Source organism: Convolutriloba macropyga, chromosome 1 (genome assembly GCF_964194025.1).
Source record: "Convolutriloba macropyga chromosome 1, txConMacr16.3, whole genome shotgun sequence".
Lineage (NCBI taxonomy): Eukaryota > Metazoa > Xenacoelomorpha > Acoela > Convolutidae > Convolutriloba > Convolutriloba macropyga.
The window spans coordinates 16,987,206-17,012,657 of record NC_134468.1 but is presented as its reverse complement, the minus strand read 5'-3'; the positions used below and the strand labels follow the sequence as shown (position 1 = coordinate 17,012,657).

General features: G+C 37.7%; 1 protein-coding gene across 1 annotated transcript; it reads left to right on the top strand.

Moving 5' to 3' along the window:
* Positions 1 to 597: 597 nt before the first annotated feature.
* LOC142346086 (uncharacterized) lies at positions 598 to 25,168 on the top strand. The gene is made up of 2 exons (XM_075398591.1): positions 598 to 922; positions 24,566 to 25,168. Exons 1-2 carry the CDS (start codon positions 694 to 696, stop codon positions 25,087 to 25,089), a joined length of 753 nt encoding a protein of 250 aa, XP_075254706.1. The 5' UTR covers positions 598 to 693; the 3' UTR covers positions 25,090 to 25,168.
* Positions 25,169 to 25,452: the final 284 nt, after the last annotated feature.

Below are 25,452 nucleotides of genomic sequence, written 5' to 3'. Positions count from 1 at the left end.
ATCACAGTTTTCAGCGCTTTTCTTTCATTTTTCTCTGTGAAAAAATCTCACACTAAACAAATTACAACTTTTTTCGACGCAAGATCTCGTCATTTGCAAGGCAAGCGTCATTGGCAGGAGTCTTGCAAGATCTTTCAAGATAAGCGTCGGAGTTCGTCTAGTTCATGTATTTTACGACTCGAAGAGGAGTTTTGGAGGCGTATCTACTCTTGTCAACGCGTTTTTTGGTATTTTTTTAAGTATATACAATTAGGTACTAAAGAACGTTACGAAGAAAGCTAAGGTAACTTTACCTTTACAAAGTTAAGGGATATTTTAGCTTTAACTCAAGTTAAAGTAAAGTTAAGGTAAAAGTTGTCTCGAATTTACCTTAACAACGGTGTACTTTAACATTTTAATGGTAAATTTACCTTAATATTATTTAGTATGCTCTACAGGGGTTGTCCATTCATAGATATATGTACAAAATGATTTCAAAAGTTCTATGGCAGTTTCAATCGGGTGATCATTTTGAAAATTAGTTTATTCAAGCTACATTTGAGGTTGAACCCGAAAGTTTCAGCAAATAAATCAAGTTCAATGAATGTCAATATAAAACATAGTATTCTATTGTTGCAAACTAGCAAACATTTTTTATAAAGGAAACTGACGTGACTTAGTTTATTTTCTGTGCTCTTTCGAAAACTTTTCTTCATGTCTGTGACATTTAAATCGTGTCTTTTAGCTTTTCTTGTTTTCCATTCGTATTTTGCAAAAGTGTGGCAATTTTCTTATAGCTGTCCTAATTTGGTGTCGACATTCTATGACCATTGGAGTCTGGATGGTTATTGGTACGAGAGTAGAATACAGTCTGAACTCGATTCAACTGACTGCACCTTTTCATCTGGTGGGCAGTTCAAGTTTTACACTGACAGCCAATCAGGTAACAGCTTTTAAGTAAAATAAGTTTATAAATGATCATTACATAAATGACTATTATACTCGTTGTACTGAATTTGAAGGCCTCGTTTCGATCCATTGGTAATTCGGCACATCGAAAAACAATAACAAAATATTGATAACAAGTTTCAAAAACAGAATACCCCAAAATTTTTTTAAGCACGCTGCGTTTTCAGAACAATGGTTCATAATGGGTCATAAAAATGAACCATTATGAACTATATATGGTTCATAAAAAGGGTTCAAAAAAGCATATTTTTTCGTTTCATGGTTTTGATATGGTTCGTAAGTTTCCATATATGGTTCGTTTTATGATAAATAAGTTTCCATCAAATTTATTTTTCTTTAAGGCGAAATCGGTTTTTTATGGAAACATTTATGGTACGTTCTATGGTTACTAAGGTACCGTAAATGACCCGTTTCATGGTACGTAAAGTACCATATAGGGCTCGTCTTATGAGTTTTAATGTACCATAAGAATTTCTTCAGTGCAGTTAAAATTTAGTTCTGGAGATCTTTCAGTATTGTTTTATGTGGTTTTCCTCCTCTTTTTTATTACGGACTTGACACCGGCAGTGGTGGAGATGATAAAATATTATAAGAGCACTGTAGCACGGCCAAAAACCGTGCAGGTATAATTGTTCAAAATGAACAAAATAAGACAAGAAACCAAGAAAACAGGACAGAACAAAGAACATAATTATGAAACGGCAAAAATTTGTCGAAAAAATTTCTCAAGCCATTCTAAAAATCTTTCGAGATTTTTCAGAGCGATATTTGTGGAATTTCTTTCTTCTTTTTTCTTTCGAGGTTTCAGACCGATAGTATTGGAGTATTAAAAATAAATTATAGAAAACAGATATAGCACGGTAAAAAAAACTTCATTTACAGTGCCAATATAACTAGTTTTTCTGTTGCTAGATTATCAACTCAATGGCTGTTTTCCTTTTATTTATTTCCGCAAAGTTATGGAATAATTTTGGACAAATGTTACATTTCTTCATATGTATGAAAATTTTGTAGTCATAGATCGGATTATGAAAAACAAAGCATCTCAAAAATGAAGTATGGAATTTCAAACTTTCATTCAAAGGGACGGTTTCTGAAAACTGCAAACTGCCTTTTGTTTTGTTTGTCACGTAAAATTAAATTTTTTGTATGATACTTGTTTGTTTAGTATATATATATATATATATATATATATATATATATATATATATATATTATATATATATATATATATATATATATATATATATATAATGTTACGTTCCATGAAACACATATAAAGAAGTTTAATCAACCCGGCTTTTCTTTTCTGTTCAGTTTGAAAACAAGCTTAATAATCATAATAATAAAAAAAATAATATTAATATTAATAATGAGAATAAAAATTTTAATAATAGTTATATAATAATAATAACAATAATAATATTAATAATAGTAATAATAATAATAATAATAATAATAATAAAAATAATAATAATATTAATATTTATAATAGTAATAATAATCATAATAATAATAATAATAATAATAATAATAATAATAATAATAATAATAATAATAATAATAATGATAATAATAATAACAATAATAATAATAATAATAATAATAATAATAATAATAATAATAATATATGTGATGAAGAACCTTTTGATTCTCCGTGTGGAGTGTAGTGAGTCTAGTATGGATGCGACTATTGTCTGTTGTGGGTTGGTCCGATTGGACTATAGCCGGACGTTCTGCTCTAAGTCTCGGGCTTCGCTCGGGGGTGAAAGTAGGTCTCACTCTATATGACAGTTCAATTTTGTCGGATAAAAGAACAACGTTTAAAGTTGAATTAAGGCCACGTTTCACTAACTGTTTTTCAGCTTGCTTATTTTACGTCTGCAAGTTTGCAGCTCTTGTCAGACGAACCAGCTAAGTACCGGTCTAGTCAACCAGAACTATAGCGTTTACATAACTCAAAGTGAACTTATTTACAGGAGGTTATTATATAACATATGAAGTTTAAAGTGTTTATACATAATACTTGAAATACTTGGTTACGACTCCACATGGAGTATCACATACCCCCCGCTGGGGCAAACGAGGTGCTATTTTTAGCAGTTCGTTTGTGAGTTTCTAAGTTTACATATCAGAAGTTCAACTGTCTGATATCTCTCTTTTGTAGGGTGACATGGGGGGAGTAGCATAAACACTTGACGTTCCACTTGGAGGATCGCACGATGTTGAGATTGCCTGGTTCTCCTTGTTTTCGAGTTCATTTGTCGAATGGGGTAACTGGTTGTGGTTGTTATTTGTTCCTTCTGGATCTCCATTAGGAGAATCGAGGAAGATCACCGATGGTGGTTTGAGTTGTTCTTTCACTGTTGTGCTCTCGTTCACTGTTGTTTCCGATGATATAAATTGACGATCTTGGCTGTTTGTGAAGGCAGGGTGAGAGAAAACGCTGGGATTTGATGATGTTACTATTCGGAATGGTGTATGTACGTCTGCATCCTGTTGTATGTTGTAGATTACCGTTTCTGGGTTGTCGTTTGTGTTGTCGGTAAATTGTACTACTTTGTTACTCAACGGATGTTTTTTCTTCGGTGACTCTGATTCGTAGTTTAGTGCTGCTTGTTGTGCTCTCATGTTGAATGTGGCTTGTGCTGGTGATTTCGATGCGGATAATTTTCTTTTGTTTGTTTTGGGCGTGCGTGGAGGTGCTGGCTTCGTTGCTGCTTTTCTTTTTGGTGTTCTTTGTTGTTGTTGTTGGTTGGTCTGCGCCAATTTCTTGACTTTTTCCTTGGTCCAGATGAATTCGGCTGATGGTCCTTGGTTCTGTTGTTGGTTCCTTGATGTGTTGTTGCGTGCTTCTTCTAAACAGAATTTTCTTATTTTTTCTTGGTTGCGTTTATATTCACCTACAGTTTTGCAAGCTACCATGTGTATTAGTCGTGGTTTAGTTTCTGTTGCGATAGCAATGTCACTTTTTCTAATTACTGTGTTTTTTCTTAAGGGCGTGTCAACTGTGATTGTGTGTGGTGTGTAATTTGTTATTGTTCCATCTGGAATTATGTTCCATTGCGGTGCGAGTGTTGGTCTTGGTTCTTTTGTTTTTCGTGTGATTGTTTTCTTTGCTACATTGCGTTTGTTTGCTACTAGTTTTGTTGTTTTGTCACCTATGGTGAAGTGAGTTTCATATGGTGTTATCTTACGTGGGGAGCGAGGGCGGAGTGGCATGTTGTCGGACTCGTCGCTGTCAATGCTGATGGGGGTTGGGTTTTCTGGTTCCTTGTAAGCTATGTCCAGATTGTCTTCCGATAGTCCGTCGTAGCGCCACATCTCTTCGTTGGTGAGTACGTCATAATTCAGGATTTTCTTGTCTAAACAATTCGAACGTAATTTTTTGTATGTTAAGTTTTTGTGTGACGGTTTGGTGACTATGTTAGAAATTTCTGTGTTAGGTTTGCGTCCGAAGTGTGCCTCAAATGGGCTTGTTTTGGTGGTGGCGTTAGGGATTAGTCTGATGTTTTCAATTATATTTGCTACTCTCTGGCTTAATGTTGTTTGTGTCCATTTGGAATCGATGTCTAAAACCGCGAGCCTACGCTTTATTGTTTGTATTAGCCTTTCTACCATTCCGGTTCCCCTGTGGTCTCCAGCTGGAGCGAGAATTAGTTTAATATTTTTATTTTTGCAGTATATTTCGAATTCTCGGGCTTTGAAAGCTTGTGCTTGATCACACCGTATTGACCTAGGGATTCCATGTACTTTGCAGTAGCTATCGAGATACTCAATTGCGGTTTTTGAATCACAGTTATTGAAAACTTCTGCGTGCGGGTATCTAGATAACCTATCTACTGTTACTAATATGTAATTGGAGAGGGCGTTGTCCTTAAAAGGTATTGGGCCCGCGAAGTCCATTTGGACTTCTTCGTTAGGTTCGGAGAGTGGTGGTAAGTTTCCCACTTGTGTTTTGGGGATTAATGGTTATAGGTTTTTACCTTTTTCGGTGCAGTGGCGGCATGCTTGGGCTTGGGCAACAATGTCTGAATGGATATGCGGATACCAAATAAGTTGGGCTAGGGCAAGCATACCAGCTTGTCCCGGGTGTTTGTTGTGGATTGTTTCAAGTACCATCCCATTCAGCTTGATGGGGATTACAAGTTTGTTGTCATAAATTAAACATCCAGAAGGGGACACCGAAAGGTCTCTTCGGATACGATAATAAGTAGAATTAATTGCTTAAGTTTTTCCCATTCGGAGTTTTTTACGAATTCAATAATGGGGCTTAATTCTTTTTTTGAGGCTTGAGCGATAAATTCTTCGTTGAATACGCGATTAAGATTTTCCCGATAAAGTGGGGTGGGGGTTTGGTCGTAAACAGTGAATAGGGCTTCATGTCTTGTCGGGTCTAGGGGGTCTAAACCTCTACCTTTATTTGATGTAGAGTCTGTTTGAGTGGACACGGAGATTAGATTAGGTGGATGTTGCTCCATATGGATTTTGCTTTTGTTGGGGGCTCTGAATCTTCTTTGAATGGGGACTTTAAATGTTTCTTTTGTGGGGTTAGCACGTGTTGTAATTGCTACTAGGTTTTGAATACTTTTTGTGTGTTTAATTTGAGCGTTGTAATTTAATTTGCGTAAAGGAGATAGCGACTGTTTTATGTGAGGTAATTGGCAAAAAGCGGTTGTTTTATTTGAGTGTGCGTGTTTAGTACTTGTGACGTCATATGATTGTTTTTGTTCTGTATTCTTATTGGTCGCTCCATTTGGAGCAATATTCGCTCGCAGTAACGCGTGTTTTATTTCTTCGATAGTGTTAATGACAAAGTTTTTGTCTCTGTCTGAGGGGGAAGGTGCGTCGGATGATGGGTTTCTGCTTAGATAATCCGCAAATCCCATATTTTTTCCTGGTATATGTTCTACTGAAAAATGGAAAGGTAGTAATCTATCTACCCATCTTGTAAGGCGACTTTGATATGTTTTGTTGCCTCTGTTTTCTTTTAGTGCGCTTAACAATGCTTGGTGGTCCGTTTGAAGTGTGAACTGTGAGCCGTAGAGGTAATATTTGAAATGTTCTAGAGCCCAGACGACTGCTAGTAATTCTAGTTCGTTAGTGCTATATCGTTGTTCCAAATTGTTTAGAAACCTGCTCGCGTATGCGATTGGGTACCATGTTGAGTTTACGAATTGTTCTAAGTATGCCCCAAGGCCTTTTTTACTTGCGTCACATCTGACTCTGGTTGGGCATTTAACGTTGAATAGTCTGTTTTCTGTTATTGATTTTATTGCTTCTTTTATTTTATTGAATGCCTCCGTATGGAGCGTTTTCCAGTCCAATTTATTTTGCAATTTTAAGTTGCTTTTTGAGAGTAATGGACGGAGCGGCTCACTGAGGGCTGCGAGGTTTGGTGTGAACTTAATGAGGTGATGTATGCACCCCATGAACGAGCGTAGTTGCTTGAGTGTTTTCGGTGTATCTAATTTAACTATTGATTCGCATTTTTTGTTAGTTGGGATTATTCCATTTGGATGTATTTTGAATCCCAGCCAAACTAAGTTTGTCTTTGCGAATTCGCATTTTTGTAGCTTTATTGCAAGGTTTTCCTTGTCTAGGAGGTTAAGAACTTTGTCTATTTCGTTCTCATGATTATTTAGGGAGCCTTTAGTGATGATCAGTATATCGTCCAAAAATGCAAATTTCGAATGTATGCCCTCCAGTGTTTTGTCGATCGTTTTTTGGAATGTTGCGGGCATGTCTGTTAGGCCGTAAAAGCCGTTTATGAACCGGTAGGTTCCTGTTGCTTTCCCCCCTAGGAGACTGAAGTTGCAATGTTTTTGGATGTTTGGGTCAAGTGGGATTTGGCTATACGCATATTTCAGATCGATTTTGCTGAAGTAGAATTGACCTGGGTTTTGTTTCCTTTCGGAGATGTAATTTGCTACTTCGTCTATTAGGTGATCGATGCTTTGCATTTGATATTTGTTTTTATGTATTGCATCGTTGAACTTCTTTGAGTCTAATGCGATTTTTACGCTTTTTTCGTGTTTCACTGTTATTACTACCGGACTTATGAAATGTTCGTCCGAGCATTTGTCTAGTCTGATTATTTGTTTATCCTGTATTAGTTTTTCAAGTTCGGCCTCTACTTCATCAAGGAGATGGAGGGGTACTCTGCGTGCTTTTTGCTGTATAGGTTTAAATTTTTCTTTCATGGTTGGTTTTGCAATGTGGTTCTTTGATTTTCCTAATCGTGTACATAGTTTGGGGTATTTTTTAAGTATCCATTTTATTATATTTGATTCTATTGTTGTGGCGGAGATCTGGAGTACTTTCTTACCTGTATTTTTGCTGGCCGTGAGGGTTATTCCGAGTTTTCGTAAGATGTCTCTACCCATTATGTTGTTCGTTTTGTTTTCGACCAGTAGGATTTGACAGTCCGGCGCGTTCCAAGATCCTGATTTGAGATCCAACTGGAGTACTCCTTTGATTTTGATTTGTTTATTGTTGAAGCATTTAAATTTTTCTTGTTCTATGTAGGGAACAATTCTGGCTTTTGAAATGTGGAGAAGTAGTTCGTTCGCTGTTTCTTTGTTCATAAACGTTCTAGGGGAGCCTGTGTCAGCCAACCATACAATGCGTTTGTTGTTGGTTGTCGTTGCTACCCAGAATTCTCCTGTGCCCTCGTTGTTTATGACTGAGTTCTTCTCCGCGTGGAACTTTGTTGGTCTTATCAGGTTCACGTTAGCCCAGTCTTCTGTGAGCTCTTTTATATACAGAGCGGCTTCCGCGTCTTCATCGTCAAGTTCATCTGGCTCACCTTCATAGTTTTGTGTCTCCGTTTGATCGGTGTTGTCTTTTATATGTCGTACTCTCCTGGTTTGGTTGTTTCCGGAGCGGGGTGTGTAGGTGTTTTGATATCTTGATTGTGGGCTTGACGTGCTTTGTAGTGGTGGTCTTCTTCTTTCCGGCATAGGCGCTTTGCACATGGACGAGAAGTGTCCTTGTTTTTTGCAGATTTTGCATGTTGTGTTTCTGGCCGGGCAGTTTTGTAGGTGATTGGGGGTGAATGGATTACCGCATTTCCAGCATGGCACAATTTTTCCGGATTGGGGTGTAGAAAGTATAGCTTGCGGTCTTCTATTTTGTCTTATATACGTGACTTGGTTCCATGTGGAGGTGCTGTTTGCTCTAAGTATTTCTTGCTGGTTGGCCTGTCCACGTTCTCGGTTTATTGCATAATTTAATACCTGTTGCGGGGTTCTCACTTCTGACAATAAGTCCATCTGGATCGCGGTGTTGTTCATGTTGCTTATGAACAGGTCTTTTATGATATCTTCTTCTAAGTGTTCAAATCTGCAGTGTGAGCCTGCTTCTCTTAGTCTACTGTAGAAAGTCTCTAGACTTTCATTTGGTTGTTGTTGTGCTTTGAAAAGTTGAAACCTGTCGAATGTAGTGTTTCTGGGTCTTGTAAATGTAAGTGTCAATTCATGCACTAGTTCGTTTGTCGTGCATCTGTCAATTCTTGTGTGTGGGTTTCTCTGGTGAAATGTACGACAGGCCTCTGCTCCAAGGGACAAGTAAATTAAGCTCTTGACTTTCATGTCCGCTTCGTCCCAGGGGATTCTGTCGACGGTTGGACCTTTTGTCTCTATTATTTTGCATTCTTTTTCCCAGTCCACACGTCTTTTCTCGTTACGCTGTTCTCTTTGTCTGGATTCTTCACGGGTTTCATTATCAAGTTCTTCCTCTAATGTTGGCATCGTTGGATAAAATAATTCTGTCCGCGCTGGCTTTAGCTGTAGGAGCTTTTCAACTTCTATATTGTGTTGGGCCATTACGGCCATCTTGAATGTGGCTAACCACGGTTGCCATTCAACTGGTGGGTTTGCTCCCCTTTCCCAGAATAAGTTAACTCCAATTGGAGATCTGCTTGACTGCTCCATGTGATGAAGAACCTTTTGATTCTCCGTGTGGAGTGTAGTGGGTCTAGTATGGATGCGACTATTGTCTGTTGTGGGTTGGTCCGATTGGACTATAGCCGGACGTTCTGCTCTAAGTCTCGGGCTTCGCTCGGGGGTGAGAGTAGGTCTCACTCTATATGACAGTTCAATTTTGGCGGATAAAAGAACAACGTTTAAAGTTGAATTAAGGCCACGTTTCACTAACTGTTTTTCAGCTTGCTTATTTTACGTCTGCAAGTTTGCAGCTCTTGTCAGACGAACCAGCTAAGTACCGGTCTAGTCAACCAGAACTATAGCGTTTACATAACTCAAAGTGAACTTATTTACAGGAGGTTATTATATAACATATGAAGTTTAAAGTGTTTATACATAATACTTGAAATACTTGGTTACGACTCCACATGGAGTATCACAATATAAATAATAATAATATTAATAACGATAATAATACTGATAATAAAATAATAAAAATAATAATAGTAATAATAATAATAATAATAATAATAATAATAATAATAATATTAAAAATAATGATAATTGTGGTGATGCGCTTTTATCGGTTTATCTATTCTCTCTAAAGTAAACTCAGAGGCCTGAAGGTCAAAAAGATAAAGGCTGAAACACTTTTTTATGCTGCTGCTTTATACTCGCGTTAGACGCTGTGTGCGCCTTTTCTCTCGGTTCCGTTTGGAACTAACAACTAAAGTGGCTGATATGGCCGGCCGTGTTACATCTTTTTATTTACGTATTTACAGAAGTTGATAGATAGATATAATAGACAAAATGAGTTAATAGCAGTGTTTATAATAATACGTTTAAAGTCTTTGTTACTAGAGTGGAGGCACGTCCTCGCCACATTCCCCCCGGGGAAATAAAATTCGGGTGTTAAACTTGTAATTTTATTCTTTGTTGTCTAACTCGTGTTCCATGCTGCTCTCTTGGTCCGGTTGGGCCTTTGGTTCTTGTTCTGGGTGTACGATTGAGGGTGCTACTGTATGAAAGCTCATTACCGAATCCTGAGAGTCGGAAGACAATATAATGCAGGACTGACCGAAGTCAGTTGAGGGTGGCTGGATCGATATTTCCGGGCGGGTTGGGTTGTCGGAGGATTCGATCAGGTCAACGATTTCGGGCTCGTCGTTGGTTGGTGTTATGGGCAAATTGGTTAACATGTTTTCCACGTGTAGCTTTCGTACCTGGTCTGCTGAACATTTTCTGGGATTAGGGCTATTTGGGCTCTTGCTTATGGTGATGATGGTGGGGTTACTTTGAGTAGTGGGCGAGTTCATGAATTCCGTGGGAAACGACGAAGTTACGATAATGTGGTCTTTTTTGTAGGGTGCTTTTGCTTTTACTTTGAATTTCCTCACTTTGGGGCTCTTGATTTGGCTGAGATTCAAATTTGTTCGTTGCTTAGTTGCGAATACTTGGGACTGCCTTAGGGCGGCTAGTTTCGCTTTAGTCAACTTCTTTTGTGCTGTGGCTTGCTTGGTTTGTTTTGGTTGCTTTCTGGAGCTGTTCTTTGTTGCAGTTTTCTTTGGAGTCCGGGGTAGCAATTTCTTTGGCAGTTGTTTGATGGGTGAAATCGTGTGCTTGGATGGGGCCCGAGAGGGTCCGGGGTTGTCTATTGGTGTTGACTGTGCTGTGGGGGCTCGTGATGGTCCGGGCATGGTAGACATTTGCACTGTTGATGTAGGTGCCGGGTATTTGTGTCCGGGATCCTTCGTCATTTCGTCTGCCTTCCGTTTACGTTTTTCCTCTAAACAGAATTTTTCAATTTTCTTTTTGTTTCGGTTATACTCTCCTACCGTTTTACAGGCAACGAAGTTAATTAGTCGTAATTTGGGTTCTTCTGGTTTTTCTACTATGTTTGTTTTATGTGTTATGTTGGCTGTTTCCTTTGATATTGCTATATCACTATTTCTTATTACTGTATTTTTCCTATTATGACTGTCTATGGTTATAGTGTGGGGGGTGTAGTTCGTAATTGTACCGTCGGGGATTATTGACCAAAGTGGTTTAAGTGTACCCCGGGGTTCTGGTACTCGTCTTCTAATCGTTTTACGAGCTAGGTTTTTTCTAGTTTGATCAATGGTTGTTGTTTCGTCACCCAGTTGGAATGTAAATTTAGAAGGTATGATCGTACCTCTTTGTGCAAGATTCCCCAGTGGGGTGTTGTCTGATCCCGTCTCTGACCCAGATTCGGCTCCAGAGGGTTCTTGTCTCTCTTGGTATTGAATGTTTAAATTCGCTTGGCTATTGGCATCGTGGTCCCAGATGTCGCTCGGCGTCAGTGCGGCGTGTTGGAGTAACTTCTTGTCTAGATAAAAAGATTTAATTTTGTTGTATGTTAGATTATTTTTGTTTGGTTTAGTTACTAAGTTAGATATTTCGGTGTTTGGGGGACGACCGAAATGCGCTTCGAATGGTGTTATTTTTGTGACCCGATTGGGTATTAGTTTAATCGATTCGATTACAGCCGATATTTTTTCTGCTATGGTTGTGTTAGACCATATTGGGTCTGATATCATCGAGGCCAGTCTGCGTTTCAGAGTTTGTATTAATCTTTCAACCATGCCTGTGGCTCTATGTTCGTGGGTCGGGGAGAATATTAGTTTGATGTTTTTATTCTTACAGTAGACGTCGAATGATTTAGACTTAAATGCTAGCGCTTGGTCGCAGCGTATACTGCGTGGGATGCCGTGAAATTCGCAATATTTTTGTAAGAAATCTATAGCGGTTGACGCGTCGCAATTGGGGTGAACTACGGCTGATGGGTAGCGGGAGAAGCGATCGATTGCTACTAGTATGTATGTTTCATTGTTAGACTCATTTGGTATTGGTCCTGCGAAGTCTAATTGTATTTCTTGGTTGAGTTCGAGTAGTTTGGGGAGTTTACCTAAATCAGATTTTGGGATTATGGGTTTAAGGTTTTTACCTTGGTCTGTACATTGTTTGAAATTCTCCGCACGGAGTTTGATTGTGCGGTGGATGTGGGGGAAACAGATTAAGTTGGCAAGTCTGATCATTCCTACTTGTCCCGGGTGGGTCCTATGTACTGTGTTGATGATGGTGTTTTTTAGCTGGTACGGGATTACAAGTTTTCCGTCGTACAAGAGGCATCTAGAAGGGGAGATTACTAAGTCGCGTCTGATGTTGTAGTAGTACTTGCTCACTTGTTTGAGCTCGTCCCAGTCTTGCTTCTCCACGATTCGTATTATGTTTAGTAAGTTTTTGTCTTTTGCGGTTGTTTCTGCTAGGAAAGCTTCTCCCAATACTTGTCGTAGCTTGTGGCGGTATTCTGAGGTCGGCTGTTTGGTGAATTGGAACAGTGTTTGGTGCTTCTCTTCTAGGATTGGCGCTCTTCCTCTTCCGATGTTGAAGGCTTCTTGATTATCTGTTTGTGTGCTTTTTGAATTCATGTCTGTTGTGTCCATTTTGTTTTTGTTTGGAGCTCTGTGTCTTCTTTGGATTGTTATATCTGATGTATTCCGGTTGGGGTTTTGTCTGGTGATTGCGTTTATGTATCGTTTGTTTGTTTGAATGTTTTTTCTGATGGTATATAAACTAGGAGAATTAATTTTTGGAGAATGGATTTGGCTTAAAGTTGGAATTGTTTCACTTGAGCGATTTGAATTAGAAATTGAGTGTGTAAGAGGTAAGTGAATGCTGTTAGAATTAAGGCAAAATGCGCTTTGTTTAGTGCGTGAGTTTTGAGCGTGGTTAATTGCGTCATCAGGTTGGAATGATTTTTGAGTTGCGTTGTTATTGGCCGAAAGTGCATGGCGGCGAAATTCGTCGTTTAAAGTAAAGTTGAATTCATTTATGCGGTTAACTCTGAAAAGTTCATCATCTTTACTTATTTTAGAGGCGGGGGAATGGGGATGACGGCTCAGGTAGTCGGTGAAACCCATTTGGGTACCGGGGATATGTTTGATTTTGAATGTGAACGATAGTAGGCGGTCGACCCATCTGGTTAGGCGGCTGAAATTAGACTTATTGCCTCGATTCGATTTTAGGGCGGAAAGTAGAGCTTGCTGGTCCGTGACGGTTGTGAATTCAGAGCCGCAAAGGTAGTAGCGAAAGTGTTCTGTAGCCCATACAACCGCTAGGAGTTCGAGTTCGTTGGTACTGTTTTTTTGTTCCGCTGTGTTTAAAAATCGGCTGGCGTATGCTATAGGGAACCATCCGTTGTGATCCCATTGCTCTAATGTTGCGCCTAAGCCTTTATGGCTGGCGTCGCATTTGACCAGGGTGGGCTTTTCTTTATCAAAGTGTTTTTGTTCGGTGATTTCGGATATTTTGTTTTTTATGTTGTTTAGCGCATCTGTGTGTTCGTTTGACCATTTTATCTTGTTGTTGATAATATTTTCTTTTTTTAGTAGTGGTCTGATTGGGTCGAGGAGGCTTGCCAGGTTAAGTATAAATTTTATCAGTTGATGGATTGATCCCATTAGGGATCTTAGTTGTTTTAATGTCTTTGGGGGTTCTAGGCTTTTTATTGAGTCTGTTTTCTTGTCGTTAGGAGAAATGCCCGATTGTGTAATATTATATCCGAGCCATGTTATATTTAGTTTTGCGAATTCGCATTTCTCTAGTTTAATTGCTAGATTTTCTTCGTCTAAACGTTTAAGTATTAGCTTAATGTCTGATATATGGTCTGCTATGGTGCCTTTTGTTATTATTAAGATATCTTCGAGGAAGTTGAATTTGTTTGGTATGTTTTCGAGAGTTTTGTCAATTGTTTTTTGGAAAGTCGCGGGCATGTCTGATAGACCATAGAAGCCGTTTATGAATCTGTATGTGCCTGTAGATTTACCCCCGAGGATGTTAAAGTTACAATGTTTTTGAATGGTGGGGTGGAGTGGTATTTGGCTGTAGGCGTATTTTAGGTCTATTTTGCTGAAAAAGAATTCCCTAAGGATTTGTTTACTGTCGGATAAGTATTTTGCTACCGCGTCCATTAGATTGTGTATGGATTGCATTTGGTATTTGTTTTTGTTAATTGCATCGTTTAGGAGTTGGGAGTCGAGCGCTAGCTTTATGGATTTGTCGTGTTTTACTGTTATTACGATTGGACTGATGAATACGTCGTCTGAACATTTGTCGAGCTTGATTATTTGGTTCGTGTCCAATAGGTGTTTAATTTCTTTATCTACTTTATCGGTCAGGTGAAGTGGGACGCGTCTGCCTTTGTGTTGGGTGGGGACGATGTTATCTTTAATATCTGATTTAGCTATATGGTTCTTTGATTTTCCTATTCGTGTGCATAGGTGGGGGAATTGTTCCAATATTTTTTTTTGAACGAAAGTTCTGTACTAATGTGATTTATTTGTTTACCTTTTTTCTGTGTTAATGAGAATCCGAGCTTGGACAGTACATCCCTTCCAAGTAGGTTCACTGTTTGGGTTTGAACGATGAGGATTTTGTTGTCTCTTGAGGTCCAATCGCCTGATGTGAGGTCCAGTTGGAGTATTCCAGTAGTAGGATTGAAGCATCTTTTTTTCTGGGTCTTGGTTGTATGGGAGTCTTATTGCTTTGTTACATTTCTGGAGTATGGTGTTTGCTGTTACTTCGTTTATGAAGCTTTTTGGGCTTCCTGTGTCGGCAATCCACTCTATGTCGATGTTGTTTGATCTTGTTTTTATCCAGATCTCGTTATTAGGGATGCGTCGATTCCCGAGGGATTCCTCTTCATAAAAGCGATTGGTTTCACGTGATTAACTTGGTTCCAGCTGTCTATGATTTCTTGGATATAGTATGTACTTTCGGGGTCCAAGGTTTCTTGGGCTTGCTCTATGGTAGTGTTGTGTTCTCCTGTGATCGATGATGTCGATTCTTGTTGTCTAATGTTCCGTATACGTCTTGCTGGCGGGTTGTTTAGTACGGGTTGCTGTTGGTTAATGTTCCAAGTGGGTCTAGTGGAACGGCAGACTTTTGCAAAATGGCCTACTCGTTTGCAATTGTTGCACTGAGCCTTTTTGGCGGGGCAGATCTGAAGGTGTTCGAGTGAGAATGGGGCTCCGCATCGTCGGCATGGATTGGGTTGTCCTTGGTTTCTTTGTTGTTGTGGGCGTCTTTGTTGATTTGTTGTGTTACGTATATTTTGAGGCTGTGTGCGTCGTTGTTGCGGATATTGGTTAGGGCCAATATGAGCAATTTGGTTGTCCATGATGTTTGTTGCTCTTAATCTGCCTGCTATTGCCCGCTGATTTTCTTGGCCTCTTTCTTTATTCAGGGCGTATTGTAACACTTGGGCGGTTGTCCTTGTCTCCGTGAGGAGTTCACTTTGGATCTCCGTGTTGTTCATGAAGGCTATGAAAAGATCCTTGATTAAATCGTCTGCTGCGGTGCCGAACCGGCATTGAGCTCCTAGGGCTTTCAGCCTGCAGTGGAATATTTCTAGTTTCTCATTCTTTTGTTGTTTGCAAGTGAATAGGAGGAATCGGTCATATGTTGTGTTCCTCGGGCGGGTGAAGGATAGTGACAGTTCATGAAAGAGTTCGAATGCGGATATTGTGTTAATATTGGAGTGGGGGAAACGTTGATGGTATATGCGTTGTCCTTCCGTTCCAATACACAAGTAAATAAGGCTTTTGACTTTTGCGTCAGCTTCATCCCATGGGATGCCATCTACAAGGGGTCCTTTGAATTCTATTGCCTTGCACTCGTTCTCCCAGTCTACTTTTCTCTTTACATTGCGTTGGTCTATCTCTCTCTTTTGAACTTGGGTTTCGTTCTAAACGGGGGGTTCGTAAGTTGGTTCCGCTGGGTAGAACAGGTCTTTTGGTTCTGGTTTGTAGAGGAGTAGGGTGTCGACGTTTAAAGACTCTTTAGCGATTATTGCTATTTTGAGAGTCGCTGCCCATGTGGGCCAATCTGTTGGCGGGTCGATACCTCTTTCCCAGTAGAATGGTATTCCTACAGGGGTTCGTTGCAGGTTAGCTGACTGCGCCATGTGGTGATGCGCTTTTATCGGTTTATCTATTCTCTCTAAAGTAAGCTCAGAGGCCTGAAGGTCAAAAAGATAAAGGCTGAAACACTTTTTTATGCTGCTGCTTTATACTCGCGTTAGACACTGTGTGCGCCTTTTCTCTCGGTTCCGTTTGGAACTAACAACTAAAGTGGCTGGTATGGCCGGCCGTGTTACATCTTTTTAATTCGTATTTACAGGAGTTGATAGATAGATATAATAGAAATAATGAGTTAATAGCAGTGTTTATAATAATACGTTTAAAGTCTTTGTTACTAGGAAGGAGGCACGTCCTCACCACAATAATAATAATAATAGTAATAATAATAACAATAATAATAATAATAATAATAATAATAATAATAATAATAATAATAATAATAAAAATATAAATAATAATAATAATAATAATAATAATAATAATAAACATATCAATAAGAGTTATTATAACAATAACAATAACAATAATAATAATATTAATATTAATAATAATAATAATAATATTAATAACAATAATAAAAATAATAATAATAATAATAAAAATGTAAATAATACTAATAATAAAAATATTAATAAGAGTTATTATAACAATAACAATAATAATAATAATAATAATAATAATAATAATAATAATAATAATAATAATAATAATAACAATAATAATAATAATAATAATAATAATAATAATAATAATAATAATAATAATGATAATAATAATAATAATAATAATAATAATAATAATAATAATGTAAATAATATTAATAATAATAATAATAATAATAATAATAATAATAATAATAATAATAATAATAATAATAATAATAATAATAATAATAATAATAATAATAATAATAATAATGATAATAATAAGATTAATAATAATAATAATAATGATTGTGGTTCCTGCGTAATCGCAGCCGAACAGCATTAGGCCACAGCGGCCTGTTCTCAGCTGTCCTTTCTCTTATTATTCCCTACATTTTAGACTGATCTTTTTTTGAGCAGAACTGCTCTTTTTTGGTAAGTATACTCACTTTTTTGTTGCGTCTGAAACTTTCACTTGGTACCATTATCGCAGCCAAAATTGGTCAGGCTATGGCCAACTTGAAGCTATTGTTAAGTAAGAGCTCATCCTCACACATACAGCTTCACGAAGGCAGGGGATTGAACTCTCTATCATCGGCGTGTGAACCACACACCTTACCTCTCGGCTATCTGTCCATCCTCAAATGGAAGATTCAAATGATTAAATAGAACCATTTATTGATAGATTCCAATTGGTCAGAACATTTGTCATTTTGAACGAGATTTTTGATCTTTGAAGTTACAAAAATTGCATTCCCTCAGGTTGTTCATTATTGTTTTAAATGTAATGAACCGTATAACTGAGGGGTTGTATCCACAATTTTTGACTATTAGTCATTTTTGTTATTCAGTTAGATCTTATCTATGTAGAATACATGCTTTATTAAATCTGAGCTGAGAGCATTCAAAAATACATGGCAGTTCTTACCTGTGAGAATAAAAGATCCACATCCAAAAAACAAAAAAAAATCTTAATATTGTGCCTCTAAATGAACATATAGCCATATAGCAGTTAATATCAAACACAAACACACACACACAATCCCACAGAGAAAATCAAACCAATAAGACAAAAACAATTGTCGTAAAGTCAAAAAGCTGTGGTAAAGCAAGATCTTCCTTCCCAATTTACAAAAAATTTGTTTGTTTGATCCATGACACCTTGGTGTTTTCTGCCTCATGTCGAGTCAAAAAATTTTTGAACCCATGTTGAAATACAGTTACATGAATGGAATATAGAATTAGAGAGAAAAAAGGTAAAATTTTCCTCACAAGAAGAAACACGTGCACATTTTAAGATAAATCTTATAGCAAAAAATTCACTCCTCCTTCAATAACTCGATGCTACTTCAAACAAGAACCTTAACTTGAAAAAATGTATATTTTAAGCTTTTTTAATAGTACCTACTTTCTCACTGAAAAAAAATGACTTTATGTCTGATAGTATGCATTTAAAAACTTGATATAATTCACTCAAAATGCACTCATTGAGAATGTACTCAAAACACACATCGAGAATTGTGCCTATCAGAAAACAATGAATGGTCAAATGCTTGAATAAAAGCCATCAAAAGTCTCGTAAAGGCCATCAATAACTTTAGCTCGACTCAATTGGACTCAAGAATTCCGCTCCAACCAATTTCTGATACGCTAAATTTTTCATTCTCATAAAAATCAGAATGTGACTCCAAGTCTTCTTCCTCTAGGTTCCAGGTCTCAAACAGACAATTAAAACAGAAATTAATTCCATCCAAACCGACACGCTAAACATCGCTCAACAAGAACATTAGTGGAATATTAGAATTTCGTACTAGCACGGCCAGATCATAAATCAATAAAATATTACTACGTGTTTTGCTTCCGAAATTTTATGAGCACTTTGCTGATGGTTAATTGCCGATTTCCATAACGTAGGCAGTGCGTATGTTCATTATCAGAACATCAAGCAGCAACTTTGACTCATCCCTAATAAAACAATTAATTCTATAGAAAAAGTCAACTTACTGATCTTACTCTTTTGAAAAATAATAATTCATTTCAAATCTTAAATTGTAACGTTCTAACAAATATTGTGTGAATTGCTACAGCAGGTTTTCCAAATCTAAAATGCCGCTTTCTGAAATCGCTCTTTATTCGTGCCTTAATGCGTGTCTTTATGCCTATGAATAAAAACTTAGCTTGATTTGGAAAAAACATACAAGAAAATATTTTTAGTGATAAGACATTCTTTTTCGTGTTGATTGGCAATATTTAAATGAGTTTGCTTATAAGAAGACGTATTACTATACCAATCAAAAGACTTTAGCTCGGATTTACTGAAAACTCCAAATGATTAAACAGCTGCAATTATCGATAGATTCCAGTTGATCAGAATTTTCGTCATTTTGAACAAGATTTTTGAACTTTGAGATTAAAAAATATCAATCACTCAGGTTGTTCATTATTATTTCAAATGTAATGAACCAGATAACTGAGGGGTTGTTTTCACAACTGGTAACAACTAGTCATTTTTGTTGTTCAATTAAATCACATCCATGTGGAATAATTGATTTAGGAATTTTGATCTGAGAGCATCCAGAGAGAGACATGGCAGTTCTTATCTGCGAGAAAAAAAGATTCGCAAGTTCAAAACTCTAGATGATGAACATACAGCAATCTATCAAATAATCACAAACACAAACACACACACACAAACACACACGCACACGCACGCACACACACACAGGCGCGCAAACACAATTGCGCATAGAAAATCAAACGACTAACATTAAAAAAACGTTGTGTTACAGCCAAAAAGCTGTGGTAAAGCAAGATCTTCCTTCCCAATTTACAACAAATTTGTTTGTTTGATCCATGACACCTTGGTGTTTTCTTCCTCATGTCGAGTCAAAAAATTTTTGAACCCATGTTGAAATACAGTTACATGAATAGAATATAGAATTAGAGAGAAAAAAGGTAAAATTTTCCTCACAAGAAGAAACACGTGCACATTTTAAGATAAATCTTATAGCAAAAAATACACTCCTCCTTCAATAACTCGATGCTACTTCAAACAAGAAACTTAACTTGAAAAAATGTATATTTTAAGCTTTTTCAATAGTACCTACTTTCCCACTGAACAAAATGAGTTTATGCCTGATAGTACGCTTTTATAAATTTTATGCAATAAACGTAGATCAATTGTTTTTATTGATGACAAATTTCATCTTCAATTGGCGTCAATAAATTTTTGTATTTTTATTTGGGTGCCCCCTCCCATGGTTTAAGTGCGCAAGCAACACAAAACCGCCGGTCATTAGTCTCCAGACCTTCCAGATTGGCAAAGATCGAGAAGGAAGACTCCCGCTAGGAGCCTCAATGTGGAGCCCCTCCATACGGGTTCGAGGTACTTCGGGCCATAGGGCCTCTAGTCCCTTTTTCACCAATCGGGCAGTTCTTGGTGTACGACCATCTGTGTTTGGTCGAGCAGTGGTTCTGAACACTTTTGATGAGCGTATATGTCCTAGGACATAGCGGGCACTGAAATTCCACCTCATCTTCTTGTTGTCTCAATTGTTCCCACTCAGTTCAGTACTCTGTGGTTCTGCTGTTAATTCTTCAGTGACATTATCACTTTCAACTATTGTACACTGAGGGTGCGCCTTTTCCATGTGGTCATGCCACCATCTGATTTGCTTGTATGTCATTTTGCAGCCCGTAGCTGGACATACCATTGGCACATTTGTGGGTTTATTTGCTTGGAAAGGAGTCATATCCAATCTTTCGCCACTCTCAGAGTGGTCGTTTCTCAGATGTCTACGCATCTCTTTTTTTGTTGCAAAGTGCCTTGCACAGTTTCCAATCTCGTATGCTGCAATTTGTTCTCTCGTGCCCACTAATTTTACTTGAGTATTTACGTTCAACGAATACTCTACTTTTGATGGATTTCTTATCCATTCTTCAATATCTCTTACACATAGTCTCTCTAGATCAAATTTGAGTGCACGCATCCAATCTTTGGAGTACATCTTCCTCCTTCGCGTTAAGAACTTATCATCTTGCAGCTTCTTGAGACTCAGCCAAAGCTTCGCTCTTCTTACTGCGAGTTCTATCTTGATATCTCTCAGAGGGTATTTCAGTGCAAGGACTACAGATGTGTAAGTTTTCCTGCTGCGTGTCTTAAAGACCATGCAACGGGCTTTGTTGAGAACAGCGCCCATTTTGTCGATGTCCTTCTCTCGCGTCAAGGCTGTTTCCAGCCCATACAATAGTACTGGCTTAACACACATTTCAATTAGCCGACATTTAATTCTCATTGTGAGAGTAGAGCGGACTAGCGCAGGTCTCATTTCTACGATAGCTATTCTAGCTTTAGCGCAGTTACTCTTCACAGCGGCCTCAATATCAGATTGGCCATTTAGTATCGAACCCAGATACTTAAACTCAGTGACATTTTTCACTCTTTTGCCCTGGAGGATGACATTACATGCTTTTCCCATGTTTAATGTCATTACTTCTGTCTTTGGAAATGAAATTTCCATGCCGGCTTTCTCCACCTCCAGGCTGAGTTTATTCATTTTGCTCTGCGCTTGCTGCTCTTTTTTGCAAGTATCACTAAGTCATCTGCATACGCAAGATGATCTTTTTGGGCTAGACTCCTTTTGCAGACATTATCAAATATTAAACTAAATATTTGTGGACCGACGACACATCCTTGTCTGACCCCTCTTTCTAATTTGAATTTGGTCTTTGAGTCTAGTTCCCCGTGACCATTTTCATGTATTTGCCATATTAGGCTTCTGAGGGGTTTTCAACTTCGAAAGCTTTCAGAGAATTAATTGGGTAAATTGTTAGACACCGGAGTCGAGCCATAGTGTAAATTTTTTGATAAATCTTGATAACATTCACTCAAAATTCATTCTACTTTGAGAAATCTGCCTATCAAAAACAATACTTGGTCAACAAAGAAAATGGATTATTAGATTTTTGTACTAGCACGGCCAGATCATAAATAAAAAAAATAATATTACGGGTTTTGCTTCAGAAATTTTATGAGCACATTGCTGGTGTTTATTTGCTGATTTTCATAACGTAGGCAGTGCATATGTTCATGATGAGATTATCGGGTAGCAACTTTGACTCACCCCTAATAAAACAAATAATTCTATAGTAAAATCCCTACTACGCTCATGGCTGAGGAGGTGATGACAGTTACATACAATATGTCCCATTGTTTCCTTCAATGAAGTATTAGGGCTATTTACAAGAACAACTCTGATCTTGCTCTTTTGAAAAACAATAATTCTCTTTATATCTTTAAATCTTGGATTGTCATGTTCGAACGAATATTGTGTGAACAGCTCCAGCAGGTTATCGGCACCAAAATTTTCCAAACATAAAAGGTCGAATTCAAGGCCCTTTCTTGTCCCATGTAGATTTTATGTGTGACCAAAATTGCGTGGCCTATTAACAAAAATTTAGCTTGACTTGGGAAAATATCATATACCTGAAAATAATTTCTTATATGAAAAGAATTTTTTTTCTTGTTGATAGGCAATATTTAATTCAGGTGCCTATAAGAAGACGTTTTACTATATCAATCAAAAGATTTTAACTCGAATTTATTGAAATCCCTCTAATTGGAATTTTGTTGGTCTTTTCACAATTGATTGTGGTACGGCTGGATAATGAAAGCAATTCCTTCCCGGGTCGAGGTTTTAAGGTAAATTTTCGTAAGAAATGCGGTGAATGCGGTGAATTTTCGTAAGAAATGCGGTGATTGCGGTGAATGCGGTGAAAAATAATTCACCGCTTTTCACCGCATTTCTTACAAAAATTCACCGCATAGACTATTATGCCAAATTAATGTAAGAAATGCGGTGAATGCGGTGAATGCGGTGAAAAAAAATAATTCACCGCTATTCGACCCCAGGCCTAGGTGTAAACGCTAAAAAGCGTTAAATTATTTGAGATTTTGTTGTGGGCTGAAGTATCCATGTTGTTTTCAGAAAATCAGTTGGATGCAGATGAAATCGAAGTGGTTGTATTTATGTTTTTTTAGTTCGAATTTATATGTTCGTTGAAGAATCTTGCAAAACTTATCTAAATTTTTGCATGATCTGCATTCTTGAGAGCTTTTAGTTGCTCTACATTAACAGCATGGATATCAAAAACGGTCCTTTTGACAATTTGGGTTTGGTGTCCACTTCTCTCCACCATTTTTTGACAACTAATCCACTGAAAGGCAATGGTAGTTCACCAGTGTTACAGTACCATTTCATAGTGGACATAGAAACTTCGACAGTGTAAATTCTCCGGGACACTAGTAGGATACTACCCGGGCCGCGGAACTTTGCCAAAATTAAGTAAGATCAGCGGTTACTAGCGTTGACAAGTCGGAAAAATCATGGCAAGTTTCCTACATAATTTTGCGTTGAATGCGTTGAATTTAGCGTAGATCTTACATAATTTGCGTTGAATTTAGCGTAGATATTACATATTTTGCGTTGAATTTAGCGTAGATCTTACATATTTTGCGTTGAATTTAGCGTTGATCTTACATGTTTTGCGTTGAATTTAGCGTTGATTTTACAAAAAAATTCAACGCTGAAAACTCTGGGTAGGGGACAGGAACCACTGACCTGCTCCTTACTTGTCGCCTCTTCTACCACTGTGCCACAGAACCTTACTTTTATTAGGATCCGCACTCTTTACAAATAAGACTGTAACATTACGTTTCAATTAATTTTGGCGTTTCTAAGCGTAGATCTTGCAAATTTTTGCGTTGAATTCAGCTTAAATCTTATTCAATTTTTGTTCAATTTTTGCTCTAATTTTTAGTCTGTTCAACTCTTTCATGTTTTTCTTGCAGGCAACCGGTTTCTGATTTTTTGAAAAAAATCGCGAAAATTTGCCCCCCCCTCACCACACGTACCCCCACACGTACCCCAACCCCCATCGCCACACGTACCCCCCCCCCTCACCTCGTACCCCCCCACCTCATCCCCCTCGTACCCCCTCCCGCACGTACTCCCCTAGACTGCGCCCCCCATCCAGACATACCCCCACTTCTCCCCCCTCCCCCACGTACCACCCCCCATCCCCCCCCCCACAAAAAATCAAAAAGCAAAATTATATAGTGTCAACGCTAAATTCAACGCAAAATATGTAAGGTCTACGTTAAATTCAACGCAAAATATGTAAGATCTACGCTAAATTCAACACTAAATATGTAAGATCGACGCTTAATTCAACGCAAAATAGGTAAGATCTACGCAAAAATCAACGCAAATTATGTAAGATTGGCGTTGAATGCGTTGAAAATATGTGAGATCTGAGCTTGATTCATCACAAAATATGTAAGATCTACGCTAAATACAACCCAAAATATGTAAGATTGGCGTTGAATGCGTTGAATTTAGGTAAAATCTACGCTAAATTTAACGCAATTTATGTAAGATCTACGCTAAATTCAACGCAAAATATGTAAGATCTACGCCATGTTCAACGCAAAATATGTAAGATCTACGCTAAATTCAACACTAAATATGTAAGATCGACGCTTAATTCAACGCAAAATAGGTAAGATCTACGCAAAAATCAACGCAAATTGTGTAAGATTGGCGTTGAATGCGTTGAAAATATGTGAGATCTGAGCTTGATTCATCGCAAAATATGTAAGATCTACGCTAAATACAACCCAAAATATGTAAGATTGGCGTTGAATGCGTTGAATTTAGGTAAGATCTACGCTAAATTTAACGCAATTTATGTAAGATCTACGCTAAATTCAAAGCAAAATATGTAAGATCTACGCTATGTTCAACGCAAAATATGTAAGATCTACGCTAAATTCAACGCAAAATATGTAAGGTTGGCGTTGAATGCGTTGAATTTATGAAAGATCTACGCTCAAGCGTTGATCTTACATAAATTCAACGCTTTCAACACCAATCTTACATAATTTCCCGTTTTTTAGCGTTGACACCTCGGCCCGGGTAGTTGCACACTAGTGGGACGTTAGTGGGATACTAATGGTACCCTAGTGGCGTCCATGAGTACTTTTAATAAGAGTTTTGAGTATACCCACATGTACAAAGTTTTTTCGAAACAGGGTTTTCTGTTCTAGTGTTGCGATTGATGTACGTTGGCAGTTTTCACAGAAACCACTTCTCGGAATTTGTCAAGGCGTCCGTCCTCCCATTCTTAGCTGGATTTGGAGGGGGACTAAAGTTTGGCTCGCTAACTAAAAACAATACCTATTTTATCCTGTACAACGACCAAAATGTAGCCATCATTTACTACTGCCGTCTTTTCGGCTCCAAAAAAGTTAGTCGAAATTGGATTCTAACACGTGAACCTAGTGTGGATAAAACGAATGTTCAGCTATTGTTGTGGAAACTGAAACAACGTGGGATTAAGTTGGAGTTGGAACATTTTCGTCATCAAACATGTGTGACGAATCAGGACAACCAGCAGCAGAGATCGCAAATTTATTCGCAAATTGGAATGAAGATGTTGAATTTGATGCCGAAAGTAGACACGAACATGCATAATTTGAGATTTATGGCCTGTTTGATCAACAGCTACTCGTTTCGGAAAGTCTTAGATTGTATAAATCTTGAAAAGAAGTTACCTCAACGAAACGATTGAAACTCTACATATAATTATTTAAAATGTTTAAAGAATAGTTTCGACATTTTAAGCCAGATTTAAATACTAAACTTTTGATAATTCAGTTCCGTCGGTTTTGGAATATTACACTTCCGAGAGGCAGAAAAAAGCTACGCAAAAGAACTATTTTAGGGATTAATAACCGGAGAACAGCAACTAGTTAGAGGTGAGAGAAAAACTGCAAAAAGAAAAAAGTGCAGTCACACTTTTAAATAGGTACAACGTAGTCACGCGTTGTGATTCTCTTTCGACAGAATTCGCATTTTACCGAGAAAACCAGTTCTGACAGATCGTGTACTCAAGTCTTGGAAAAGAAAAAGCAACTAAAACATATAACAAAAG

Coding starts and splice junctions, on each gene's coding strand:
- LOC142346086 (XM_075398591.1), top strand. CDS start 694: ATGTCTGTGACATTTAAATCGTGTCTTTTAGCTTTTCTTGTTTTCCAT. Junction 923..24,565: donor TTACACTGACAGCCAATCAG/GTAACAGCTTTT, acceptor TTTCTGTTCTAG/TGTTGCGATTGATGTACGTT.